Source organism: Rhinopithecus roxellana, chromosome 19, assembly GCF_007565055.1.
Source record: "Rhinopithecus roxellana isolate Shanxi Qingling chromosome 19, ASM756505v1, whole genome shotgun sequence".
NCBI lineage: Eukaryota > Metazoa > Chordata > Mammalia > Primates > Cercopithecidae > Rhinopithecus > Rhinopithecus roxellana.
In genome coordinates this window covers 39,707,811-39,731,386 of record NC_044567.1, presented here as the reverse complement: position 1 = coordinate 39,731,386, position 23,576 = coordinate 39,707,811, and the positions used below count along the sequence as shown (strand labels likewise).

At 59.0% G+C, this 23,576-nt stretch overlaps 2 protein-coding genes across 5 annotated transcripts; one reads left to right on the top strand and one right to left on the bottom strand.

The window, feature by feature from the left end:
* Positions 1-856: 856 nt before the first annotated feature.
* On the bottom strand, positions 857-3,420 carry ARL16 (ADP ribosylation factor like GTPase 16). Its single transcript, XM_010354293.1, is given in 6 exon segments — positions 857-1,514; positions 1,669-1,784; positions 2,603-2,716; positions 3,132-3,190; positions 3,289-3,384; positions 3,387-3,420. Coding segments are annotated over 6 exon segments (591 nt in total). The 3' UTR covers positions 857-1,342.
* A 104-nt stretch (positions 3,421-3,524) lies between these two features.
* On the top strand, positions 3,525-23,364 carry HGS (hepatocyte growth factor-regulated tyrosine kinase substrate). Of its 4 annotated transcripts, XM_010354295.2 has the most exons (23): positions 3,525-3,696; positions 5,193-5,277; positions 5,907-5,982; positions 6,551-6,643; positions 8,713-8,836; positions 10,500-10,552; positions 10,983-11,051; positions 11,748-11,872; positions 14,034-14,112; positions 14,184-14,282; positions 14,400-14,495; positions 14,918-14,974; positions 15,338-15,376; positions 15,447-15,590; positions 15,686-15,745; positions 16,317-16,530; positions 16,867-17,039; positions 17,116-17,256; positions 17,333-17,507; positions 21,754-21,887; positions 21,970-22,089; positions 22,314-22,400; positions 22,740-23,364. In XM_010354295.2, the coding sequence occupies exons 1-23, from the start codon at positions 3,660-3,662 to the stop codon at positions 22,848-22,850; spliced, it is 2,391 nt and encodes a 796-aa protein (XP_010352597.1). In that variant the 5' UTR covers positions 3,525-3,659; the 3' UTR covers positions 22,851-23,364. The 4 variants fall into 4 exon arrangements, with proteins under 4 accessions (XP_010352597.1, XP_010352598.1, XP_030779595.1 ...); XM_010354296.2 differs by lacking the exon at positions 14,918-14,974; XM_030923735.1 differs by lacking the exons at positions 3,525-3,696; positions 5,193-5,277; positions 5,907-5,982; positions 6,551-6,643 and having other exon boundaries at positions 7,966-8,836.
* Positions 23,365-23,576: the final 212 nt, after the last annotated feature.

Here is a 23,576-nt window from a genome sequence, read left to right as displayed (position 1 = left end):
TGCAGTGGCGCGATCTCGGCTCACTGCAACCTCTGCCTCCTAGGTTTAAGCAATTCTCCTGCCTCAGCCTCCTGAGTAGCTGGGATTACAGGCAAAAGCCACCATGCCCAGCTAATTTTTTATATCTTTAGTAGAGACAGAGTTTCACCATGTTGGCCAGGCTGGTCTCAAACTCCTGACCTCGTGATCTGCCTGCCTCGGCCTCCCAAAGTGCTGGGATTACACGCGTGAGCCACCTCGCCCGGCCACAAGCTCATTTCTAACTTGAGGCCTGGCTCTTACGACCACACTCAGTTCACCTGCCTCATGCCGTCTGTGACGGACGTGGGGTCAGGGTGCCCGTGGCTCAGCAGGTTGGAGCTCGTGGTATAGCAAGAGGCCAGGTCTCAGTGGCATTGTCCAGTCCATACGCCTCGGGGGCAGTCTAGCAGGTCTCTAGGAAGGAGGGCAGCCAACCCCAACAGCACCACTCCAGGACACAGAACACTCGGCTACCTGCAGGCCCTGCTCACCCAGTCTGGGGACAGGTTTTTATATTTTTATTTCTTTTTTTTTTTTTTTTTTTTTTTTTTGAGACGGAGTCTCGCTCTGTCGCCCAGGCTGGAGTGCAGTGGCCAGATCTCAGCTCACGGCAAGCTCCGCCTCCCGGGTTTACGCCATTCTCCTGCCTCAGCCTCCCGCGTAGCTGGAACTACAAGCGCCCACCACCTCGCCCGGCTAGCTTTTTTTGTATTTTTTAGTAGAGACGGGGTTTCACCGTGTTAGCCAGGATGGTCTCGAACTCCTGACCTCGTGATCCGCCCATCTCGGCCTCCCAAAGTGCTGGGATTACAGGCTTGAGCCACCGCGCCCGGCCTTTATTTCTTATTTAAGATGGAGTTTCATCTTGTTGCCCAGGCTGGAGTGCAATGGCGTGATCTTGGCTCACTGCAACCTCCGCCTCCCGGGTTCAAGGGATTCTCCTGCCCCAGCCTCCCAGGTAGGTGGGATTACAGGCATGCACCACCACACCCGGCTCATTTTGTACTTTTAGTAGAGACAGGGTTTCTCCATGTTGGTTAGGCTGGTCTCGAACTCCTAACTTCAGGTGATCAGCCCGCCTCGGCCTACCAAAGTGCTGGGATTACAGGCATGAGCCACCATGCCTGGCCCCTGCAGACAGTTTTTTCAGAGGCCAGATGTCAACTTCCATCTCCGCATGCCTTAGTTTACCCACCATTGCATCTCAGCACAGAGCCCCATCATGTAGAGTTACTTTGGGTTATTCTGCCCGTGGCAGCGAAGCCATACTGCCCCCGGCCACCTCTCCCCAGTGCAGGTCAGCCGCGCCTCTGCCGTGCAGTCAACAGTTGGCTCTGTGGGTGGCCTGGAGCCAGGCCAGCACCCCTGCCAAGCCAGTGCCTTCACGGGCGCTGATTTCTGCCGTGGTAATGTTCTGCTTGGCACAAGCAATGATGTCTGGAAGCCTGATTAATGATTTCATCTCCTCCACGGCCATGTAACAGGGTAGGTCGCTGCAGTGAAAGAAGTGGCCCATCAGAGTAGTGGCTGCCACACACCTGCCCCAGACCCCCAGCCACACCACCTCCCTACCCAGCCATGCTCCCGGCTGTACTCCCAGGGAGCCCCCGCCCCTGCTGTGCTGCCTCTCAGCCCAGGGACGCGTACATTTTATTGAAGAGTATCAGCACCGATGCTTCTGCAAGTTGTTCTGCAGAAAGGAGACCTAAGAGCTGCACACAGGATGCAGAGAGCTGGGTGGGGTCAGAGGCGTCCATCATGAACTGGGGAAAAAGAAAAATATGGCAGCAACGCCCTGGTGCCAAACTTCCTCCCCTGGGCCTCACAGACCTAGCACTGGAAGAGCAAAATTGCATTTTTTGTTTGTGTTTGAGACGGAGCACCATCTCGGCTCACTGAAACCTCCGCCTCCTGGGTTCAAGTGATTCTCCTGCCTCAGCCTCCCGAGTAGCTGAGACTACAGACACCCACCACCACACCCGGCTAATTTTTGTACTTTTAGTAGAGACGGGGTTTCACCACATTAGCCAGGATGGTCTCCATCTCCTGACCTCGTGATTCGCCCACCTCGGCCTCCCAAAGTGCTGGGATTATAGGAGTAAGCCACTGCGCCCAGCCCAAAACAGCTTTAAACAAAGCTTTGGGAACAGGCAGAAGCAGAGGGAATCTAGTTTTATGAGGATGATCTGGTGACACTCATCTCTGTCCTCACGTGGCCATCAGTTCTCCATACTGGAATCTGGGGCACAGGCCTTGTTAAGATGGGACCAACCAGAGGCACGTATACATCCAACATAAACAGAGACGTACCAGGGAGCGACACAGAGGGTTAAGTCTGTTCTCTGCGGAGCAGCAGCCCTGCCCTCAGCAAGCTCTGTGAACTCCTACTGGGGGCCTGGGAGCGCAAGCACCCGAAACCAGACGTGGTGCCCAGCAGGAAACAACACTACCGTCCGACCTGTTCCATGACCAGTATAGTCACTAAATAACCCAAACCCCCACACAGCAAGGTTGGGGATTGGACATGACAGAAACGCAGACACAGGTCCCTAAAGGAAGCCCATGCAGGATTACAACGCACCAGGAGAGAACGGCAGTTTCCACAGTAACTGGACCAGATGGGGCCCATGCACCCCCCCAGCTCCCGGATGGTGATCTTTCTCTGCGCCACGATGTCAGTAAGATTGGTGCCCACCTATAGGAAAAACCGCGATGCAGACACAAACAAGTGCTGTACCATTGTGAACTCCTGAACAGCACCGTGCCCACACCTTACGCGGTGGCCTGAACCCCGCAGACCCATTCTCCAAGGGCTCAGTCCCTAAAGCAGTAACGGCGAGCAGGGACCGCCGCCCATCAGTAGTTGCACTCGCTGTGGGGGTGACCAGCCACAGGAACCCATTGCGAGGGGAGAAGTGCCCGTGGAGGGCGGCAGGCCCCCGCATCCCGCGCCAGGTATCCTCAGCTCGGGCCTCCCCCACGCTCCCGAAGGCTGGCCTTAAGTCAAGATCTGACCCGCTGCGCCTCGGCGTGCACTTAGAGGAGCCCGGAGCTCTTCACCAAGCGCGAGCGGACCCCGCGCAACTCCACCCGCGGCAGCGGACACCTACCGTGGGCCGTGTCGGGGGCGGCTCCCCCAGGTCGCCCTTCCCATCCCGGGAGCTCACCTGTACAGAGCGGTCAAGGACCCGAGCAGCTAAGGGGTGAGTACCCGCCCCCGTCCGGGTGACCCCCGCACCCCGGTCCCGTCCCCGCGCGGAAGGATATCCTGCAGCCGTTTCACCAGCAGCGTCTTCCCGACGCCCGTGGCCCCCAGCAGGAGACACATTCCGTGCTTCGCTCCACCCGGCACCCGTAGCTCGGCCCGCGGAGCAAGGCCCGCCCACCGGCCACTCTCATTGGATAGTTCTCATCCCCGGACTACTCATTGGTTCTTAGGGATCAGGTTCCAAGGGCGAGCCCAATTAGCGGGCAGCGTTAGCGGGAGAGCGAAGACTCCGCCTCCTCGCGGCTCTAGGAACGGCGCGGTGACGTGCGCGTGCGCGCACTGAAGGGACAAGGCGGAAGCGGAAGTCGGGGGGCGCGCCAGCTGGGATCAGGGGAGCGCCCGCGGCGACGGGTCTGTGTTGGAGGTCGCCATGGGGCGAGGTAGCGGCACCTTCGAGCGTCTTCTAGGTAACGCATCTCCACCCGAGGGCCCGACCATTGTCAGCCCGTAGCCCTCGCCCGGCGCTGAGTCAGCGCGGCCCCGAGGGCCCGAGGGGCGCGTACCGGTCGCCCTACCCGCCTGTCCCAGGCCCACTGTCCTCCTCGGCGCGGAGAGGCCGATCGTGGACCCTCGGCGCAACCGTGGGGTCTGCGTCCGTCGGGCGTTGGCGAACCTGGGCTCTGTGAGGGTCCGCCCAGGGCGCCGGGGGCGCTCGGCGTTCTCGCTCCTTTGCGGGCCCGGATATTTGGCCGATTTCCCCTTGACCGACGAGCACCCGGCCGAGTGGGCCACAAGGCCTGAGTCATGAAAGTGGGTGACTCAGTCGGATGTTAGGCTCGCACTTGGGCTTCTGACCCAAAACATTGGGTCTCGAATGGTAGAGCCAGCAGTGTCCTCTCTGGGACCTTCGAGCTCTCTAGGCGGCTGCGAGTCCCAGACCCACCTTTTGTTCCCACACTGGCTTCGGGAAGCGCCTAATGGTTTAGGAAGGCGTTTTCTCACGTTTTTGGAGGTGAAAGCTAATTCTATCTGAGCCTCCTGGAGTTGACACGTTTTAGGAGGGAAGAGGAATGTTGATGTGCACGTGCCCTGTAGGGAAAATGAGTCTTGTGTTTCAGGGTAGGCGCTTGGGTGCTCGGATGGGCTGCCCCAAGCCTGCCTTTTTGTTAAGTATGGTTTACAAGGAGACTTAAAATGAGACACCTTCCTTGCCCAGGGAACCTGCAAGCAGACTGAGTATCTCAGCCACACAGGTAGTTCAGTGCTTCAGGGATGAATCCAGAGGTTAACTACTGAATCAGTATAGAAAGTGGACGTGGCTTGGTTTGTTAGATCGTTTGTGTATCCGGGGAAGGCGGTGTGGGCAGAGCTGGAGCTGCTCCTCAGAGGGACCAGTTGCTGGAGACAGCAGTGATGTAGTATGATGACAGGTATTAGCTGGCGAGTCCTCCTTGGAGCGCCGTTCTGCCCTTATTCCCAAAGCACTTGGAGCGAGGGGCCTGGAGTCTACACTGCAGGCTTCTCTAGCTCTTGCCCAAGCTAAGATCCCATTGAAATGGGGAGCATCTGGGCAAATGGCGACTCCAAGGGACGGGTGATAGAGTTCTTTGTTGAGAAGCAGCTGAGCCTGATGTTTAAGAGTGAATCAGCCTGTGTCTCTGGTGAGCTGTGTGACTCACGGCAGTGCCCTCGCCTCTCTGCTGAGTGTCTTTACCTCGCTCGCAGGTTGTGGGAAGGCTTGGACCAGCACCTGGTGTGCTGTTCTCACGCTCTTTGCTGCTTCCCTGAGAACGATGGCACTTCCCTTCCCATCAGCGTGCTCAGGAGGATTCTCTCGTGGTTTTTCATGTGGTCCAAATGTCTAAAGGGGAAGTAGGGAGTCCCCCCTGCTGCTGCCAAGCTGGGGTGCTGTGTGGGGAGTCCAGCAGGATGACCCCCCCTTTCACGGAATTTTCTCACTCAGACAAGGCGACCAGCCAGCTCCTGCTAGAGACGGATTGGGAGTCCATTCTACAGATCTGCGACCTGATCCGCCAAGGGGACACGCAGTGAGTTCGCAGGGCCTGTGTCGTGAAGCGGGGGGAGCGGCCGTGCACTAAGCTGGGCTTGCTTGGTTCCCGTTGATTCTCCACAATGTAGCTGACCATGTTAGGCTGTTTCGTAGAGAACTGTATGGTCTCCATGCTAGGATTTTTTGACATCTTGGACAGTTAAGGGGTTTTCTCTGCACAGCTTGCAGATGACCTGGTTATGTTTGTATTTGCTTTGGGGTTCTCAAAGACTTAAGACGGTAGACAGACATTTTTTTTTTGAGACGGGGCCTTGCTTTGTCACCCAGGCTGAAGTGCAGTGGCGTGATCTCAGCTCACTGCAGCCCCTGCCTCCCAAGCTCAAGCGATCCTCCCACCTCAGCCTCCCGAGTAGATGGGACTACAGGCATTCACCATCACGCCTGGCTAATTTTTTGTGTTTTGGTAGAGTTGGGTTTTTGCCATAATGCACAGGCTGGTCTCAGACTCCTAGGCTTAAGCAGTCCTCCTGCCTTGGCTTCCCAAAGCACTGGGATTACAGGCGTGAGCCACTGCACCTGGCAGCAGATGAACTTTTCTCATCTTGGTTGCTGAGACTATTTTTTTCCCCTTTCTCTCTGCTTTTACCAACATCATTTCCCTTTCAGAGCAAAATATGCTGTGAATTCCATCAAGAAGAAAGTCAATGACAAGAACCCACACGTGGCCTTGTATGCCCTGGAGGTAAGTAGACTCCCTTGCCTCAGTGGCCCCCAGGGTCCCCACCCCTCACCCCCCACCCCCCACTAGTCAGGACAGCATGAGAAGAGTTTGCCCTGTGGCCTTGCCCACCTCCCTGGGCATACATCAAGCAGGAGAGTTACCACTCATCCTTGAGTGCCTGTGTGAACAGTGCAGCCTAGGAGGGGGTCACGCTGAGGGACAGACAGGAGAGACGGGAGATGGGGGAGGGAGTGAGCACCACTTCTTCAGCCGTCCTGCGTGAGTAAACACTAAACACCAGAAAGCGGATCTTGTCGCTGTGCTTGGCAGTGAGACTTGGCATCACAGGGAGCGGTGCCGTGCAGGCCACTGAGTCTCAGATGCTGCTGCTTGGGGTTCCCCACCGGCCCAGTGGCCTGTCGGGCCTGTTGAAGGGCTCTGCTGTCCCACCAGGTTCCCCGCCCACCCAGTGGCCCGATGGGCCTGTTGAAGGGCTCTGCTGTCCCACAGGGAGGTGGGTCCATCCAGGAGGACGAGGGGCCCCTGCCCTGATCACCGGCCCCACCCTTCCCTTCCTGGGCATCTGCAGGTCATGGAGTCTGTGGTGAAGAACTGTGGCCAGACAGTTCATGACGAGGTGGCCAACAAGCAGACCATGGAGGAGCTGAAGGACCTGCTGAAGGTGGGTGAGACGGGGCAAGTGGGTGGCCACCCAGGCTGGCACCTTTGCTTCTCCAGGTGTTTACTGGGCACCGATGACAGAACAGCACCAGGTGTGGCGGAAAATGTGCAGGTGCGGATCAGTGGTCCCTGCACTGCACAAGCTCGCACTCACAAGTGGGAGGCCAGGGTTTAGCAGGAGCCGGCCTGGGGTGCTGTGTCTGGAGCACTGAGGTGACAGCAACCCTGGAGCCTGGGGGAAGCTTCCGGGAGGCAGGGCTGGGGCACCTACTGTCATCGGGAAGGTGAGTAGATGCTGCTGGGTGGGCAGGGCGGGCGCTGGCTATGCTGGGTGGGCAGGGCGGGCGCTGGCTATCATGTGTGAGTGGCTGTGGTCTGGAGGGCAGGCTGGCCACATCCCACAGGCCGGCCTGGGAGGGCTCTGAGTGGCGGCTTGTAAGATCGGATGTGTCTGGCGGGGGATAGGAGCTGTTTTGGAGAGTGGGGGCTTCACGCTTTCCTGGGCAGAGGAGGAAAAGCCCTCCAGATCCCCAGGAGATTGTGCCGGGGACACCTGCAGGGATTGTGATGTGGACTGTGATGCAGCGGGGGTGCTGCCGCCGGTGTCAAGGGAAAAGGGTGTCCCGTGTGGTCAGGCTGATCCCCCTCTGTCCCGACCTGTGGGCTGGGCCTGTGTCTCTTAGGGGACTCCCCGGACCCACACAGCTGAGAACCTGCCCGGGGATCCCAGTGAACAGCCAGGCCTCCCAAAGGCCCTCACTGGCCATCTTGGCTGGCTTCCTGTCCCGTCCTGTCCTGGCTGAGAGGCAGAAGATGCCAGAGTCCGGCCCTGCCCCACCCTGGTGCTCCCGAGCTCCTTCAGTCAGGCTGCAGATCCTGAGCTGGTTCACTCCTCTGCGGGGCGGGGGGGCAGAGCTGTGGAGGGAAGGCGCCGCTGAGGATTCACTCCTCTGGGGGGGGCAGAGCTGTGGAGGGAAGGCGCCGCTGAGGATTCACTCCTCTGTGGGGTGGGGGGCAGAGCCGTGGAGGGAAGGCGCCGCTGAGGATTCACTCCTCTGTGGGGTGGGGGGCAGAGCCGTGGAGGGAAGGCGCTGCTGAGGATTCACTCCTCTGTGGGGTGGGGGGCAGAGCCGTGGAGGGAAGGCGCCGCTGAGGATTCACTCCTCTGTGGGGTGGGGGGCAGAGCCGTGGAGGGAAGGCGCTGCTGAGGATTCACTCCTCTGTGGGGTGGGGGGCAGAGCCGTGGAGGGAAGGCGCTGCTGAGGATTCACTCCTCTGTGGGGTGGGGGGCAGAGCCGTGGAGGGAAGGCGCTGCTGAGGATTCACTCCTCTGTGGGGTGGGGGGCAGAGCCGTGGAGGGAAGGCGCCGCTGAGGATGCCGGGAGGTTCTGGAAAGGAGCTCAGGCCGCGGTGCAGATGCCCCAGAGCTTCCTCGAAGCAGCCTGTGATCGCATGCCATCCTGCATGTCACACTGGGACGGCATCCTTGAGAGGGCCTTAGGTGCAAGGCCAGGGTGTGCTTTCACCTGGGGGAAGGGTGGCTGCAGAGGGCTCGGAGCCCACTCTGAATTTGGGGGCGTTTCTGGAGCAGTTGCCCCCTGGCGTCTCCCCGGCTGTGACTGGAAGGAGGGGCATAGCCGGAGTCCCGCAGTGCCCCTGTGTTCTCAGCCCCAACACTATGCTGCCACCGTCAGGCCTGCTGGGCCCTGCCTGTTGGAGCCTGACGGAAACCGGGGATCCTGGGCTGGGCGGGTCCCGTGGGGAAAGGGAGAGACAGATGGTCAGGAGCACAGAGAAGCGGTGTTGTTTGACTCCAGTGAGCCTCCTGGTCTTTGGCAGTGGTTAGAGAAGAGCCATAGTCTTGAGCAAGTAGAGGCAGGCATGAGGTTTGAAGTCAGGGTCTGGGAACAGGTCAGTGCATGGCCCCCACGCCCCACTCGGGGGGCCCTCCCTGGCCTCTGTGTCAGCCACTTCTGCTCAGAGGCTGAGCTCTGCCAGCTGCTTCCTCACACCGAGGCCTCTGGCGCCTGGAGTCTCCTGCGACCCTCACCCCCTCCTCCCTGCCTGCAGAGACAAGTGGAGGTAAACGTCCGTAACAAGATCCTGTACCTGATCCAGGCCTGGGCGCATGCCTTCCGGAATGAGCCGAAGTACAAGGTGGTCCAGGACACCTACCAGATCATGAAGGTGGAGGGTGAGTCAGGACCGAGGTTGGGACCAGACCAAGGCTTGGAACTGTTGGACAGTCAGGCCCAACGGGCACAGTGGCGAGGGGCCTGGGAAGATGGGCTGCTCCCCGTGGTGGGAGGGAGGAGGGCTGTGGTCTGGAGCCAGGGAAGACCGTGTGTGTGAGGGCGGGCTCAGACCGGCTCCTGCCTTTCTGGACCCATGAGCCACGGGCAGAGGCAGGCAGTGATGTTAGACAACACGCAGGTGAAAAGGCAGCAGACAGTCTGTTTCAGAGTGGCAGGACTCCTGGGGGCCGGGTTGGCTGTGCTGTCAGGGAAGGCCTCTGGAAGAGCTGTCCCGAGTGTCGAGACTGGAACAGAAGTCAGAGCTGGCATGAGCGGGCAGACAGCACTCATGGGCGGACACTCAGGGTTGAGGCCCCGGGGCAGAAAGGTGGCCAGCGTGCCCAGAGGAGAGCGCGGCCGGGCCTGCACAGCGACGGCCTCCGGGCTGTGGACTGGAGTTCAGTGCTGCTCTCGGCGCAGCAGGAGGCCTCTGGTGGTTTTGTCTCGGCTGTGGCGGCTGAGGTGTGTTTTTTGAGGGTCCCTCCTGGCCGTTGTGGCCGTGGAGAACTGGGGGATCGTGCAGAGAGAGGTAGGGGCTTCAGGATGCATTTGGAGGTCTTGGCTGGTGCTCGGGGCCCACTCAGTGAGAGAGAGGTGGGCATGGCTGCTCCCATCCGTGCAGGTCCTGTGTGGCCCTGAGCTCTGCTAAAGACGAGGCCGAGAGCGTAGAGCGTGGGGAATGGGGCGGGCTCCGGGCTCCAGGGCTCGTGTGTCCCCTCTGCAGGAGTTGGACGCTTGCCTTGTGGCTGCAGGGTGGGCAGGACCAGTGTGGACAAACGCAGGGGTGCTGCACGAGCCGCCTTGGGCTCTCAACTTTGGGGTAGTGGACGCTGGTGGTCTGTGCTCATGTCTCCTTCCTGGGGTGGGAGCTTTCCTGGATTTTCTCTGGGGTCTTGTGTCTCAAGAATAGCTTGAGGCCGGCCGGGCGTGGTGGCTCACGCCTGTAATCCCAGAACTTTGGGAGGCAGAAGCAGGCCGATCACTTGAGGTCAGGAGATCGAGACCAGCCTGGCCAACATGGTGAAACCCCATCTCTACTAAAAATACAAAAATTAACTGGGCGTGGTGGTGGGCACCTGTAGTCGCAGCTACTCGGGAGGCTGAGGGAGGAGAATTTCTTGAACCCAGGAAGCGGAACTTGCAGTGAGCCGAGATCGCACCACTGCACTCCAGCCTGGGTGACAGAGCGAGACTCTGTCTCAAAAAAAACAAGAATAGCTCAAGGCCTTGTCCTCAGGAACAGTGGGAGCCCTGGCCAGAGAGCAGAGGGTGAGGGAGCCACTCAGCAGGGGGGGCCGCGCAGGGGCCTGATGCCCTGATGGGGGGGGAGCGGTGTCTCAGGAAGCGGGCAGCAGGGCCTGGCTCTCGTGTGCCGCCACAGCGAGGACGGAGGCTCCATGGAGACACCAGCCTTGCGGGCAGGAGGCTGTCTCGGTGCCCCCAGATGCCCTCACTTGGGTGCACAGTCACTGCTGTGTCACAGCTGCCAGGAGTGAGGAAGGGGCTTCGGGAGGTCTTGCAGGCCAGGCAGGAGTGGACAGTGACCATGCCTCCTCTCTCCAGGACACGTCTTTCCAGAATTCAAAGAGAGCGATGCCATGTTTGCTGCCGAGAGAGTGAGTGTGGGTGGCCGCCGGGGGTCCTGGAGTTGGGCTGCTCAGGAAACGTGAAGGGGGGGAGCGCTGGGAGTCTGGCTTGCTTGGGGGTTGGTGGCTGAGCTCCCATCTTTCTGGGAGCTGAGGATGCCTGTGTGTCCTGGGCGGAGGCGTAGCAGCCGTCTCTGGAGGGCGAGGTGGAGACGTGGCTCGAGGGCCTTTAGAGTGGCTGGGGGCTCAGGAAAGGAAAACAAGCGCTTTTGATGAGGAAGCCCCTTCCTCAGGCCTCAGCAGCTTCACCCCAGGCCACGCTGCTGGGAGGGCGGCCCGGGGCATTGCTCTCGCTTGTGCTAGGGTCCTCTCTGGGCCCATTCTGTGGGGCAGGGGACTCTGTGCCTCTGGAGCTGGTGGGGAGGGGAGCGTTGTGGTCCTGACTGCCGCCCCTCCTCAGGCTCCGGACTGGGTGGACGCTGAGGAATGCCACCGCTGCAGGGTGCAGTTCGGGGTGATGACCCGTAAGGTGAGTTCCCACCTGGGGGGCTCTGTCTACAGCCCCGGCCAGATACCAGGTCCCCTGCCGTGTGCAAGGCCACCGTCCCGGCTGGGCCTTTCCTTCCTGGTGGGTGGTTCAGGAGGTGAGTGCAGCTCCCAGTGGGTGGCAGTGGGGCGTCAGGAGGGGGACAGTGAGGGCCCACATGAGGGCCTGATGCCGCTGCCTGGGCCGGGCCCAGCCTCACTCTGGAATTATAATGTCTTAAAACTAGGGCTACAGGCCTTGCCACAGTCACTCTCCTGCTTGCCAGGGCCATGTGGCCCCCTTCTCTGTGTGGCGTAGCCCATCTGGATTCTGACCCCTTGAGCCGTCTTCACACCAACGCCCCCTCCAGGCTGGCAACTGGGAATGCTTGGGGTTTGGGGTGTCAGCAGCTTCCAGCACCCACTGCACTTACAAAAGCTCTTGTCAGCACAATGGATATATATTTTGTCTTTGCTCTTCTTTTTAACTTACTTTATTTTCCCCAAAACGGTGGCTGGTATTGAGATTCCTGGGAGCATGTCCAGGTTCCTTGGCCTTAGTGTCCTCCCAGGCATTTGTTCTGCTTGTCCCCTGCCTTCCCCCACCTGTGAGGCTCAGCTTCAGTGTTGTACGGAGCGGTTCTGGGCCGGGTGGCACATCAGGGTCCCCAGTGCCTGTGACCAGACCCCCGTCTTGCAGCACCACTGCCGGGCATGTGGCCAGATCTTCTGTGGAAAGTGTTCTTCCAAGTACTCCACCATCCCCAAGTTCGGCATCGAGAAGGAGGTGCGCGTGTGTGAGCCCTGCTACGAGCAGCTGAACAGGTGAGTCCCCGCCCCCGCTCGGGCTGCCGGCGGGGCAGGATCTCCAGGCTGGCCTTTCTGTCCCTGTTGGCCATGGTGCCCGAGGCCTGCAGACCCCAGAGGGCCCTCACCGCACAGCAGCTGGAAGGTCAAGGGAAACGCAGGGCGCTGCATGCCCTCGGACCCTGCCCCACACTAGGGCGGGTGGGCGTGCCAGACTGGGCGCTGTGGCTCCAGGGACCGAGGCTGCCCGACAGAACTGTTGCTTGGGTTTGGGTTTGGATTTGTTTGCATTTCAACTTTTGGAATAAAACTTACAGAAAAGTTGCAAGAGTAGCACAGAGAAGCTGCGGGGCCGTGGCCGGTGCCTCAGCAGTCGGTGTTTTGCCGCAGAGTTTGCTCTGCCTCCCCTCTCCTGCGTGTGCGTGTGTTCACACGGGTTTTATCCTGAATTTGCATGAGTGCAGACACCACGCCCCTCGGCACCCAGATCTTCGCGTGCGGTCCCTGAGAGGGACAGTGCTCTCGTGGCCACAGTGGTTGCTCAGGATTGTGCTGCCCCCAGCATTGGTTTCTGCTCTGTGGTCCACAGTTCCGTTTCTGCCGTGGTCCCGGCAGCATCGCCGTGGGTCTGGCCTGGGTTGCGCGTGTTTTTTGTGTGGGCTGCGCTCCCTCCTTAGTTCCCTTTTTTTGGACCATGTCATTGCCTCCTTGTGTCGCTCCGTGGACATTTCTGGAAAGTCAGGCCGTGGCCCCTTGGCCCTCTGTTCAGGTCTGAGCCTTCCACCTGCTTAGGTTCGGGGAGCCCAGGAGTGAGGCCATGCCCTCCTCAGGGCGTCCCATCCAAGCCAGCCATGTCTGGTGATGGGCTGCTGCCCGGGAAGTTCCTTTTCCTTCCTGTAACTAAGAAGAACTTGGCTGGGCGCGGTGGCTCACTCCTGTAATGCCAGCACTTTGGGAGGCCGAGGCGGGTGGATCACAAGGTCAGGAGATCAAGACCATCCTGGCTAACATGGTGAAACCCCGTCTCTACTAAAAATACAACAAAAATTAGCTGGGCGTGGTGGCGAGCACTTGTAGTCTCAGCTACTCGGGAGGCTGAGGCAGGAGAATGGCGTGAACCCGGGAGGCAGAGCTTCCGGTCAGCCGAGATCATGCCACTGCACTCCAGCCTGGGTGACAGAGCAAGACTCCTCTCAAAAAAAAAAAAAAAGAAAGAACTTGCCTTGAGCCACGTCAGTGTACTGTCTGTTGCAGCCACTGCCCACATGCGTGAGTCTGCTGTGATCCAGCAGCTCCATGGCAGGGTATCCCAACACCATTGCCGCCTTCACACACACACACTGGCCGGTGTTTCCCTGTCCCGGGGCTGTGCGGGTCTGCCTCACGTGGACTTTTCTTTTAGAAGAGAGCCCCAGGTCGGCTGGGCGCGGTGGCTCACACCTGTAATCCCAGCACTTTGGGAGACTGAGGTGGGCAGATTATGAGACCAAGAGATCAAAACCATCCTGGCCAACATGGTGAAATCCTGTCTCTACTTAAAATACAAAAATTGGTTGGGTGTGGTGGTGGGTGCCTGTAGTCCCAGCTACTCGGGAGGCTGAGGCAGGAGAATTGCTTGAACTCAGGAGGTGGAGGTTGCAGTGAGCCAGATCGCGCCGCTGCACTCTAGCCTGGGCGATGGAGCAAAACTACCTCAAAAAAAAAAAAAGAGCCCTAGGTCGAAGGTCAGCGTGTGTGGTTTGAAATTGCGACCATGCTGTGAGCCTGTGGCCCCTGGACTGCCTGGGGTGCCCCAGAAGAGCTTACTGGGCGTGACAGGTGCTGCCCGGTCTGCCCCTTCTTGGGTGGGGCCCATCCCACAGTGGCAGTGCTGTGTTTGGTTTCCCGAGTGCCATAGGAAGGTCTTCGCAGGCCTGGCTGGTGTCCTGAATGTCCATTTTCAGGAGAGGAACTGGGGCTTACCCTGAGGGACTCACCCAAGCCCTGTGGCTGGTGTGATGCCCTCGAGCCCTGCCCTGCTCTGCTCTAGCGTGTGGCCTTTGGGACACTGTCGCTGTTTCACCACTGTCATCACTCTGTGGGGACACTTAGAGGAGCCCCTGGAGGTGCAGTTGAGAGCTTTGGCGGGGGCAGGGTGGCATCAGCGCATGGTCGCCTGCAGCATCCCTTGTGCCCACAGGAAAGCGGAAGGAAAGACCACTTCCACCACTGAGCTGCCCCCCGAGTACCTGACCAGCCCCCTGTCTCAGCAGTCCCAGGTACTCAACCCTCTCCGTCCCGTGGGCACATCTTCCCCGGGGCCCCCCTCACCCTCCCCGCTTGTCCTCAGCTGCCCCCCAAGAGGGATGAGACGGCCCTGCAGGAGGAGGAGGAGCTGCAGCTGGCCCTGGCGCTGTCACAGTCGGAGGCAGAGGAGAAGGAGAGGCTGGTAAGCCGGGTGGGGTGGGGCAGCCTCAGGAAGGGCCCAGCTCCCCTGGATGTGCTGCGGTGGGGCCAGAGGGGCATCTCCTGCACCTGAGTGATGCCCCTCCTAATTCTGACTCAGAGACAGAAGTCCACGTACACTTCGTACCCCAAGGCAGAACCCACGCCCTCAGCCTCCTCGGCGCCCCCCGCCAGCAGCCTGTACTCGTCACCTGTGGTGAGTGGCCCTCAGGCTGGAGCTGCCTCTCCCGGAAGGCAGCAGGGTTGATAGGGGGTGGGGTCCCCGGGCTGATACAGTAGGGCTGGCGGGGAATGCAGGTCCCTGGGCTTCCCAGAGAGGACAGCCCTAGCACACGGGCAGACATCAGGGCAGAGCCCCACGGCTCCAGGCCCCCGTTCCTCTCGGTCTCTGGTTTGGCCCTTGGGACTGAGGACATGGGACAGGCTGTGGGGAAGGCGCCTTGCTGGTGAGACCCCGTCTCTTCCACACCCCTCCCGCCCCACAGGAACTGAAAGACTTGCTTTCTGGGGCATCCACATCACCTCTCCCTGGCCTCAGCCCCGCTCTCAGTAGGGGGTGAAGAGGCAGCCTGTTTTGCAGGGGGTTGGGTCAGGGACAGCAGGTTGAGAATTTTGTAGGTTCTGTGGAGTGGCCAGGCTGCTGCAGGCCCAGGGGCTCAGAACAGCTCTGCCCCGGTGAGTCACCCCTTTCCTTCTTCCCCTCCTTCCCGGGCTGTTGGCTAGGCCCCACATGCAGGACCATGGGGGCTGTCCAGTGTCCACCTTGAGGCCCCAGGGCTGTCCCGGTGCTGCCCTGTTCCTCCCATAGCAAGGTTAGGAGTCTCATAGGACGGCAGTGCTGCCGGCCTCTGTGGAGTTCTAAGCATCTGGAAGAGGAGAAAAGATGGCCACTGAGATGCCAGGAACCAGAGGAGGGCACGGAGGGAGGGCCCAGGCTGCAGCTCTGGTCTCCAGGATCTGCCGCACTGGGGCCATCCCTGTCCCTGCCTGAGCAACTGTCCTGTTGCCTGTGACACTCAGATGCCCCTTTCTCCCCAGAACTCGTCGGCGCCTCTGGCTGAGGACATCGACCCTGAGGTAAGACCTGGTGTGAGGTATGTCCTCTCACGGTTTCTGGCCTTGGGAGTGACCCCCTTGTTGCCTGCAGCTCGCGCGGTATCTCAACCGGAACTACTGGGAGAAGAAGCAGGAGGAGGCTCGTAAGAGCCCCACGCCGTCGGCACCCGTGCCTCTGACGGAGCCGGCTGCACAGCCTGGGGAGGGGCACGCAGCCCCCGCCACCGTGGTGGAGGTGAGGGGCTGCTCCCGGCGTTCCTAGTGGCAGGGTCCCTTGGAAGGGGTGGATGTGGGATAGGTCGGAGGCCCCACTCATTCTCTCTCTTCCAGAACCCCCTCCCGGAGACAGACTCTCAGCCCATTCCTCCCTCTGGTGGCCCCTTTAGTGAGGTAAGCTGTGGCTCCCTCCACGGGCCAGGGCAAAATACAGCCTCCAGGCTCGTAGCACCAGGCACATGGCACAGGTGCCTGCCCTAACCAGAGGGCTGTGCCAGAGCAAGGGTGTCTGCCCTAACCCAGCCCCGGCCTGCCCTGCCCTTAGTGGCCTCTCCCAATGGAAACTGTCTGCACCAGGCTGTGGTCCAGAGCTGGGGCCACTCTGTGGACCTAACATGGACCTGAATATTTCAGAGCAGTCTAGAACCACCAGATGAGGCCTTGGCCTTACCTGGGGCTTCTGGGCTGGTTGGCTGTCAGAGCACAGGGCCTTGGAGAGGGAGGCAGGCCCCATGCCAGCAGGCATGGGCCCTGAGCGCGCTCCGTCCCGAGCAGGGCTTGCTGCTGGACAAGGGCCCCGCCTCCAGGGCCTCGCCTTCCTCGGCTGTAGAAGGGGTAGCTTCCATAAGTAGCGGACGGACTGTGCTCCAGGCTTGAGTGCAGCCAGGTGCCTCCATCCCAGGCCCCACTGGGGAGGCTGGCTGGGGTGTGGCCACACTCATCCAGAACCCTGCTCTGCCTGCAGCCACCGTTCCACAACGGCGAGTCCGAGGAAAGCCACGAGCAGTTCCTGAAGGCGCTGCAGAACGCCGTCACCACCTTCGTGAACCGCATGAAGAGTAACCACATGCGGGGCCGCAGCATCACCAACGACTCGGCGGTGCTCTCGCTCTTCCAGTCCATCAACGGCATGCACCCGCAGCTGCTGGAGCTGCTCAACCAGCTGGACGAGCGCAGGCGTAGGTGCCCGCGCCACGGGTCCTTGGCTGGGGGCAGCTGGGGGTTGTGAGTGCCGTCCTGGGCCAGGGCCTCCCCGGAGGATGCTGGGCTCTTGTGAGTCCTTCACTGGGGCCGTGGTCTCCTCCAGAGGGTCTCAGTGGGAGGTGGTCTCAGTGATGACCATGCCGTGCCCTGCCCTGCCCAGAACCCTCTGCCTGCCTCCCCTAGAGCCCAGTGCCTTCAGAGCCCTCTGCAGAAGGTTGGGCACAGGGCAGCCTGTCTGCGTGTCTGTTCCACCCAGGAGCTTCTCGGCACTGTGCCGGAGCGGTCAGGGTTGCTCTGTCGTCTGCCCACAGTGTACTATGAGGGACTGCAGGACAAGCTGGCACAGATCCGTGATGCCCGGGGGGCACTGAGTGCCCTGCGCGAAGAGCACCGGGAGAAGCTTCGCCGGGCAGCCGAGGAGGCAGAGCGCCAGCGCCAGATCCAGCTGGCCCAGAAGCTGGAGATAATGCGGCAGAAGAAGCAGGTGCAGTGGCTGCCCAGCCACGGGCCGGGGCGAGCTGGGGAGCCCCCAGGGTAACCACCGCCTTTCTGCCGCACAGGAGTACCTGGAGGTGCAGAGGCAGCTGGCCATCCAGCGCCTGCAGGAGCAGGAGAAGGAGCGGCAGCTGCGGCTGGAGCAGCAGAAGCAGACGGTCCAGATGCGTGCACAGATGCCTGCCTTCCCCCTGCCCTACGCCCAGGTATGTGCCATCCTCTTGCCACCCAGGGGCTCGTGGGCTGAGGACCAACTCTCACCACTGTCTCCTTCGTCCCCAGCTCCAGGCCATGCCCGCGGCCGGAGGCGTGCTCTACCAGCCCTCGGGACCAGCCAGCTTCCCCAGCACCTTCAGCCCCGCCGGCTCGGTGGAGGGCTCCCCCATGCATGGCGTGTACATGAGCCAGCCGGCCCCTGCCACTGGCCCCTACGCCAGCATGCCCGGCACCGCAGCTGGTAAGGACAGGTCGGGGCAGAGAGCACACTTTTTTTCCCTCGTCTTTATTTTAAATGAATTTACAGAAAAGCAGTAAGAATGGTGCAAAGGGTTTTCCCAATTGCCCCGATGTGAATGTTATCCCTGCTTTCCCGTTTTCACGCAAATGCACTCACACAGGCTTTCCTGCTGGAGGCGTGTTTCAGTCCATGCGTGGCAGGTGCTGCCCTCTCCCCTGAATGCGACAGCGAGCATTTCCTGAAACCAGCAGGACGATCCTCGTCCACAGCAGGCTCAGCCCTCACGGACTGTCCCAGTGGTGTCCTGTAAACAGCACGCCCGCTGCTGCGTAACATTCGGCCCGCCGTCCATTTAATTAATTAATTAATTAATTAATTAATGTTGCCTTTAATCTAGAGTGTTTCCCAGTCAGCCTTTGTGTTTTGTGACATCGACTGTCCCAAGAGCACTGGCCTGTCGTTCGGCAGACTGTCCTCAGCTTAGGTTTGTCTGGTGTCTCCATGCGGTGGCCGTAAGGCTGTGCTTTTCCTCAGTGGCACAGAAGGTGACATGCGTCCTGTCAGTCCCATTCTTGGCCATTTGGCTGAGACGGGGTCTGCCAGGGATTTTCACTGTGAAGTGACTGTCTTGCCCTTTGTAATCAGATGTCTCTTGGGGGAGGCTTTCCAAATACCCTGGGACTCCTCAAGGTCTAGCATTTTTTTGCTAATGTTGCCGGTTTTTATTACGGTGTTTGCCAAATAGCGCTTTCTAATTCTGCTGTTGTCTTTCCAGTGGCGGGAGGTCCTCTGCCCGCTCTTCTACTTATTGTCAGTCACAGCAGCATGGAGAAGTGTTTGTTCTTTCAAAGGTGACACTCCTCTGCCATCACTGTTTATTCTTTTTTTCTTTTTCTTTTTTTTTTTTTTTGAGACGGAGTCTCGCTCTGTCGCCCAGGCTGGAGTGCAGTGGTGTGATCTCGGCTCACTGCAAGCTCCGCCTCCCGGGTTCCCGCCATTCTCCTGCCTCAGCCTCTGGAGTAGCTGGGACTACAGGCACCCGTCACCACGCCCAGCTAATTTTTTGTATTTTTTTTTAGTAGAGACGAGGTTTCACCGTGGTCTCGATCTCCTGACCTTGTGATCCGCCCGCCTCGGCCTCCCAAAGTGCTGGGATTACAGGCGTGAGCCACCCCGCCCGGCCCCTCACTGTTTATTCTTAGAGTCTTGCTGTCACCCAGGCTGGAGTGCAGTGCCACGATCATGGTTCACTGCAGCCTCGACCTCCTGGGCTCAAGCAATCCTCCCGCCTCAGCCTCTTGAGTAGCTGGGACTACAGGATTACGTCACCATGCCTGGCTAATTTAAAAAAAAAAAAAAAGGCCGGGCGCGGTGGCTCAAGCCTGTAATCTCAGCACTTTGGGAGGCCAAGATGGGCGGATCACGAGGTCAGGAGATCGAGACCATCCTGGCTAACATGGTGAAACCCCGTCTCTACTAAAAAATAGAAAAAACTAGCCGGGTGAGGTGGCGGGCGCCTGTAGTCCCAGCTACTCGGGAGGCTGAGGCAGGAGAATGGTGTAAACCCGGGAGGCGGAGCTTGCAGTGAGCTGAGATCCGGCCACTGCACTCCAGCCTGGGTGACAGAGCAAGACTCCGTCTCAAAAAAAAAAAAAAAAAAAAACGGCTGGGCGTGGTGGCTCACGCCTGTTGTCCCAGCACGTCGGGAGGCTGAGGCGGGTGGATCATGAGGTCAGGAGTTCAAGACCAGCCTGCCAAGAGGGTGAAACCTCGTCTCTACTAAACATACAAACATTAGGTGGGCATGGTGGCAGGTGCCTGTAATCCCAGCTACTCTGGAGGCAGAGGCAGAGTCAGTTGAACCCAGGAGGCAGAGGTTGCAGTGAGCTGAGATTATCCTCCGCACTCCAGCCTGAGCAACAGAAACTCTGTCTCAAAAAACAATGTAGAAATGAGGTCTTTCTGTGTTGCCCAATCTGACCTCAAATTCCTGACCTCGAGTGATCCGCCCTTCTCGGCCTCCCAAAGTGCTAGGATTACAGGCATGAGCCACCGTGTCCGGCCCCGTTACTTTGATGCTCAAAATGTCCCAGGTGGGGCCATGGGAGGTGTCAGTGGCTCTCTGTTGCGTAGGGCCTTCAGTTTCAGATGCTTCGGAGTTTCTGTTGCTAGATACTCTGTGCTCGTCTTGTACATGCCCAGCCCTGGAACCAGCCAGTTCTTCAAGGAGCCCTAGTTCCCTTTAGTGGAGGGTGGTCTGGATCTTGGTTAGAAGCCAAGATCAATATTCTGGGTGTGCCCACAGCTCTAGGTTGTTAGCAGAGCTGGAAAGTGTGTCTATTTATCCAAGTGCACGGTCATAGGTGTGTCTGTGCATGTGTGAATACGTGCGTCTTTGTATATGATAAAAACCATGAGTGCAGCCAGGTGCAGTGGCTCATGCTTGTAATCCCAACACTTTGGGAGGCTGAGGCAGAGGTCAGGAGTTCAGGAGTTCAAGACCAGCCTGGCCAACATGGTGAAACCCCGTCTCTACTAAAAATACAAAATTAGCTGGGCGTGGTGGTGCGCACCTATAGTCCCAGCTACTTGGGAGGCTGAGGCAGGAGAATCACTGGAAGTGGAGGCTGCCGTGAGCCAAGATCATGCCATTGCCCTCCAGCCTGGGCCACAGAGCAAAACTCCGTCTCAAAAAAAAAAAAAAAAAAAATCCATGAGTTAATTCCAGTACTTGCAATTTTAATTCAATGGCACAGTTTTCTTTTGCATTGTTTTCAATATACTTACTTGCTAAGCCCTAGAATACACAAAAAATGGTTTTAAGAATGCCAACCTGGCCTGCTGTGAAGACGATGCCTCGTAACTGGAGTGTAACGTTTGTAGTTCCTGTCATTTGTAGCCTGAGGCCGTGGAGTCCAGATTCTGGGTTCAGAAGTTACTAGGATTCACTCTCCCATCCCATCGGTCAGACCGTGTCACTTATTTCAAATACAGTTTGGTTCCTTTCTTCTGATTTCATTCCATTCTAGGATTTTCCTCCCATCCTTGTTGGTTTATTTTATTTTTTTTGAGACCAAGTCTTGCTCTGTCGCCCAGGCTGGAGTGCAATGGTGCTATCTCAGCTCACTGCAACCTCTGCCTCCCAGGTTCAAGCAGTTCTCCTGCATCAACCTTCTGCATAGCTGGGATTACAGGCACCCGCCACCATGCCCAGCTAGTTTTTGTATTTTTATTTTTATTTTTTTTTTTTTTTTGAGACGGAGTCTCGCTCTGCCGCCCAGGCTGGAGTGCTGTGGCCGGATCTCAGCTCACTGCAAGCTCCGCCTCCTGGGTTCACGCCATTCTCCTGCCTCAGCCTCCCAATTTTTGTATTTTTATTAGAGACAGGGTTTTACTGTGTTAGACAGGCTGGTCTCGAACTCCTGCCCTCGTGATCTGCCCGCCTCTGCCTCCCAAAGTGCTGGGAGTACAAGTGTGAGCCACCGCGCCTGGCCTCTGTTCCTTTTTTTAGAAACATGAAACCTGAACTTGCTTCCAAAAGTCACAACAAAAAGGAAAACTGGCTGGGCGGTGGCTCATGCCTGTAATCCCAGCACTGTAGGAGGCCACGGCAGGCCAATCATCTCAGGTCAGGAGTTCGACAACAGCCTGACAAACATGGTGAAACCCCGTCTCTCCTAAAAATACAAAAACGTAGCCAGGTGTGGTGGTGCACGCCTGTATTCCCAGCTGCTCAGGAGGCTGAGGCAGGAGAATCGCTTCAACCCAGGAGGCAGAGGTTGCAGTGAGCCAAGATCACGCCACTGCATTCCAGCTTGCACGACAGAGGGAGACTCTCTCAAAAAAAAAAAAAAAAAAGTAGGCCGGGCGCGGTGGCTCACGCCTGTAATCCCAGCACTTTGGGAGGCCGAGACGGGTGGATCACGAGGTCAGGAGATCGAGACCATCCTGGCTAACACGGTGAAACCCCGTCTCTACTAAAAATACAAAAACTAGCCGGGCGAGGTGGCGGGCGCCTGTAGTCCCAGCTACTCGGGAGGCTGAGGCAGGAGAATGGTGTAAACCTGGGAGGCGGAGCTTGCAGTGAGCTGAGATCTGGCCACTGCACTCCAGCCTGGGCGACAGAGCGAGACTCCGTCTCAACAAAAAAAAAAAAAAAAAAAAAGTAAAACTGAAGAGTCGGGCGTCCCTTACTCGCCTCCCCATTGCCCTGGCTGAACCATCTCCCCCGTCTTGTTTGTCACAGATCCCAGCATGGTGAGCGCCTACATGTACCCAGCAGGGGCCACTGGGGCGCAGGCGGCTCCCCAGGCCCAGGCCGGACCCACCGCCAGCCCCGCCTACTCATCCTACCAGCCGACTCCCACAGCGGGCTACCAGGTATGCAGGAAGGCCGCCTCCCTCCTGCCAGGGCCAGCCCCATTGCCAGCCCCTTCTCCCACGGCACCCATTCCCTCCGCAGAACGTGGCCTCCCAGGCCCCGCAGAGCCTCCCGACCATCTCTCAGCCTCCGCAGTCCAGCACCATGGGCTACATGGGGAGCCAGTCGGTCTCCATGGGCTACCAGCCTTACAACATGCAGGTACAGCGACCTCCAGGCTCTGCTGGGGCTGGGGTGGGGGAGCAGTTGATGATGCTGAGGGTCCTTTGGTGAGACTGGCGGGCACTAGGTGGGCTCCACTCCTGCTCCTCACCCTCCACTCTGTGCGCTCCTTGTGGTCACCTCTGGATTGCTGCAAGCCAGAAGCACCCCCGCCTGCCTGGTCACAGGGCTGCTTTCTCACATCTGGCATCTTTTCGCAACAGAATCTCATGACCACCCTCCCGAGCCAGGACTCGTCTCTGCCACCCCAGCAGCCCTACATCGCGGGGCAGCAGCCCATGTACCAGCAGGTGAGCCATTCCCAGGCCTCACGGCAGCATCCACGGGGCAGCCTCAGCCTTCATGGTTTAGCAGTGGGTCCTCTGGCCCAGTGGGGATTGTCCTGTACGCCTGCTCACACAGGGAGACGCATACCCAAGGCCCCTTCTCAGCAGACAGAACGAGGACGCAAGTCTTAGGGCAGACATGCGTGTCCACAAGTGTAGACAGAAAAAACGTTAATTTACTCGAAAGCCAAAGGCCACGTAAGCTGCACTCGGTGGACATGGATTAGAAGCTCTTGTGGGTCTGTGGCTCTGCTGGGACAAAAGCCTTCCTCCCAGGGCCATTCCTGCTTTCCTCCTGCACAGATGGCACCCTCTGGCGGTCCCCCCCAGCAGCAGCCCCCCGTGGCCCAGCAGCCACAGGCGCAGGGGCCGCCGGCACAGGGCAGCGAGGCCCAGCTCATCTCATTCGACTGACCCAGGCCGTGCTCACGTCCGGAGTAACACTACAGTTCACCCAAAACGCCTCGTCTCTAACTGCCGTTGTCCCACCTCCCTGTCCTCTACTGCTGGTAGTGTTCCCTTCTCTGTGAGTGAGGGGGGGCTTTCACCCCAAGCCCACCTCCCTTCTTGTCCTCAGCACGCTGCAGTCCCTGAGTTGGTCTCTGCTTTCTTTCCCAAGGCTGGGCCATGGGGAGGGAAGGTGGGAGGGAAGGACCTTCTCCCAGGGGAAGCCCCCAGGCCCGTGGGTTATGGTCTGTGAGAGGTGGCAGGCATGGGGACCCTCATCCCCCGAGCAGCCTGTGCCCTCTGGCCCCACTGTGAGCTGGCTGTGGTGTCTGGGTGTGGCCTGGGGCTCCCTCTGCAGGGGCCTCTCTCGGCAGCCACAGCCAAGGGTGGAGGCTTCAGGTCTCCAGCTTCTCTGCTTCTCAGCTGTCATCTCCAGTGCCCCGGAATGGTGCAGCGATAATAAAATCTATTTCAGAAAGCATCAGCGTTTTTTGTTTTTTTTTTACTAATTTTTTTGAGATGGAGTCTCACTGTCACCCAGGCTAGAGTGCAGTGGCGATCTCCACTCACTGCAAGCTCCGCCTCCCGGGTTCAAGCGATTCTTGAGCCTCAGCCTCCCGAGTAGCTGGGACTACAGGCGCCCGCCATTACCCTGCCTGGCTAGTTTTTGTATTTTTTAGTAGCGATGGGGTT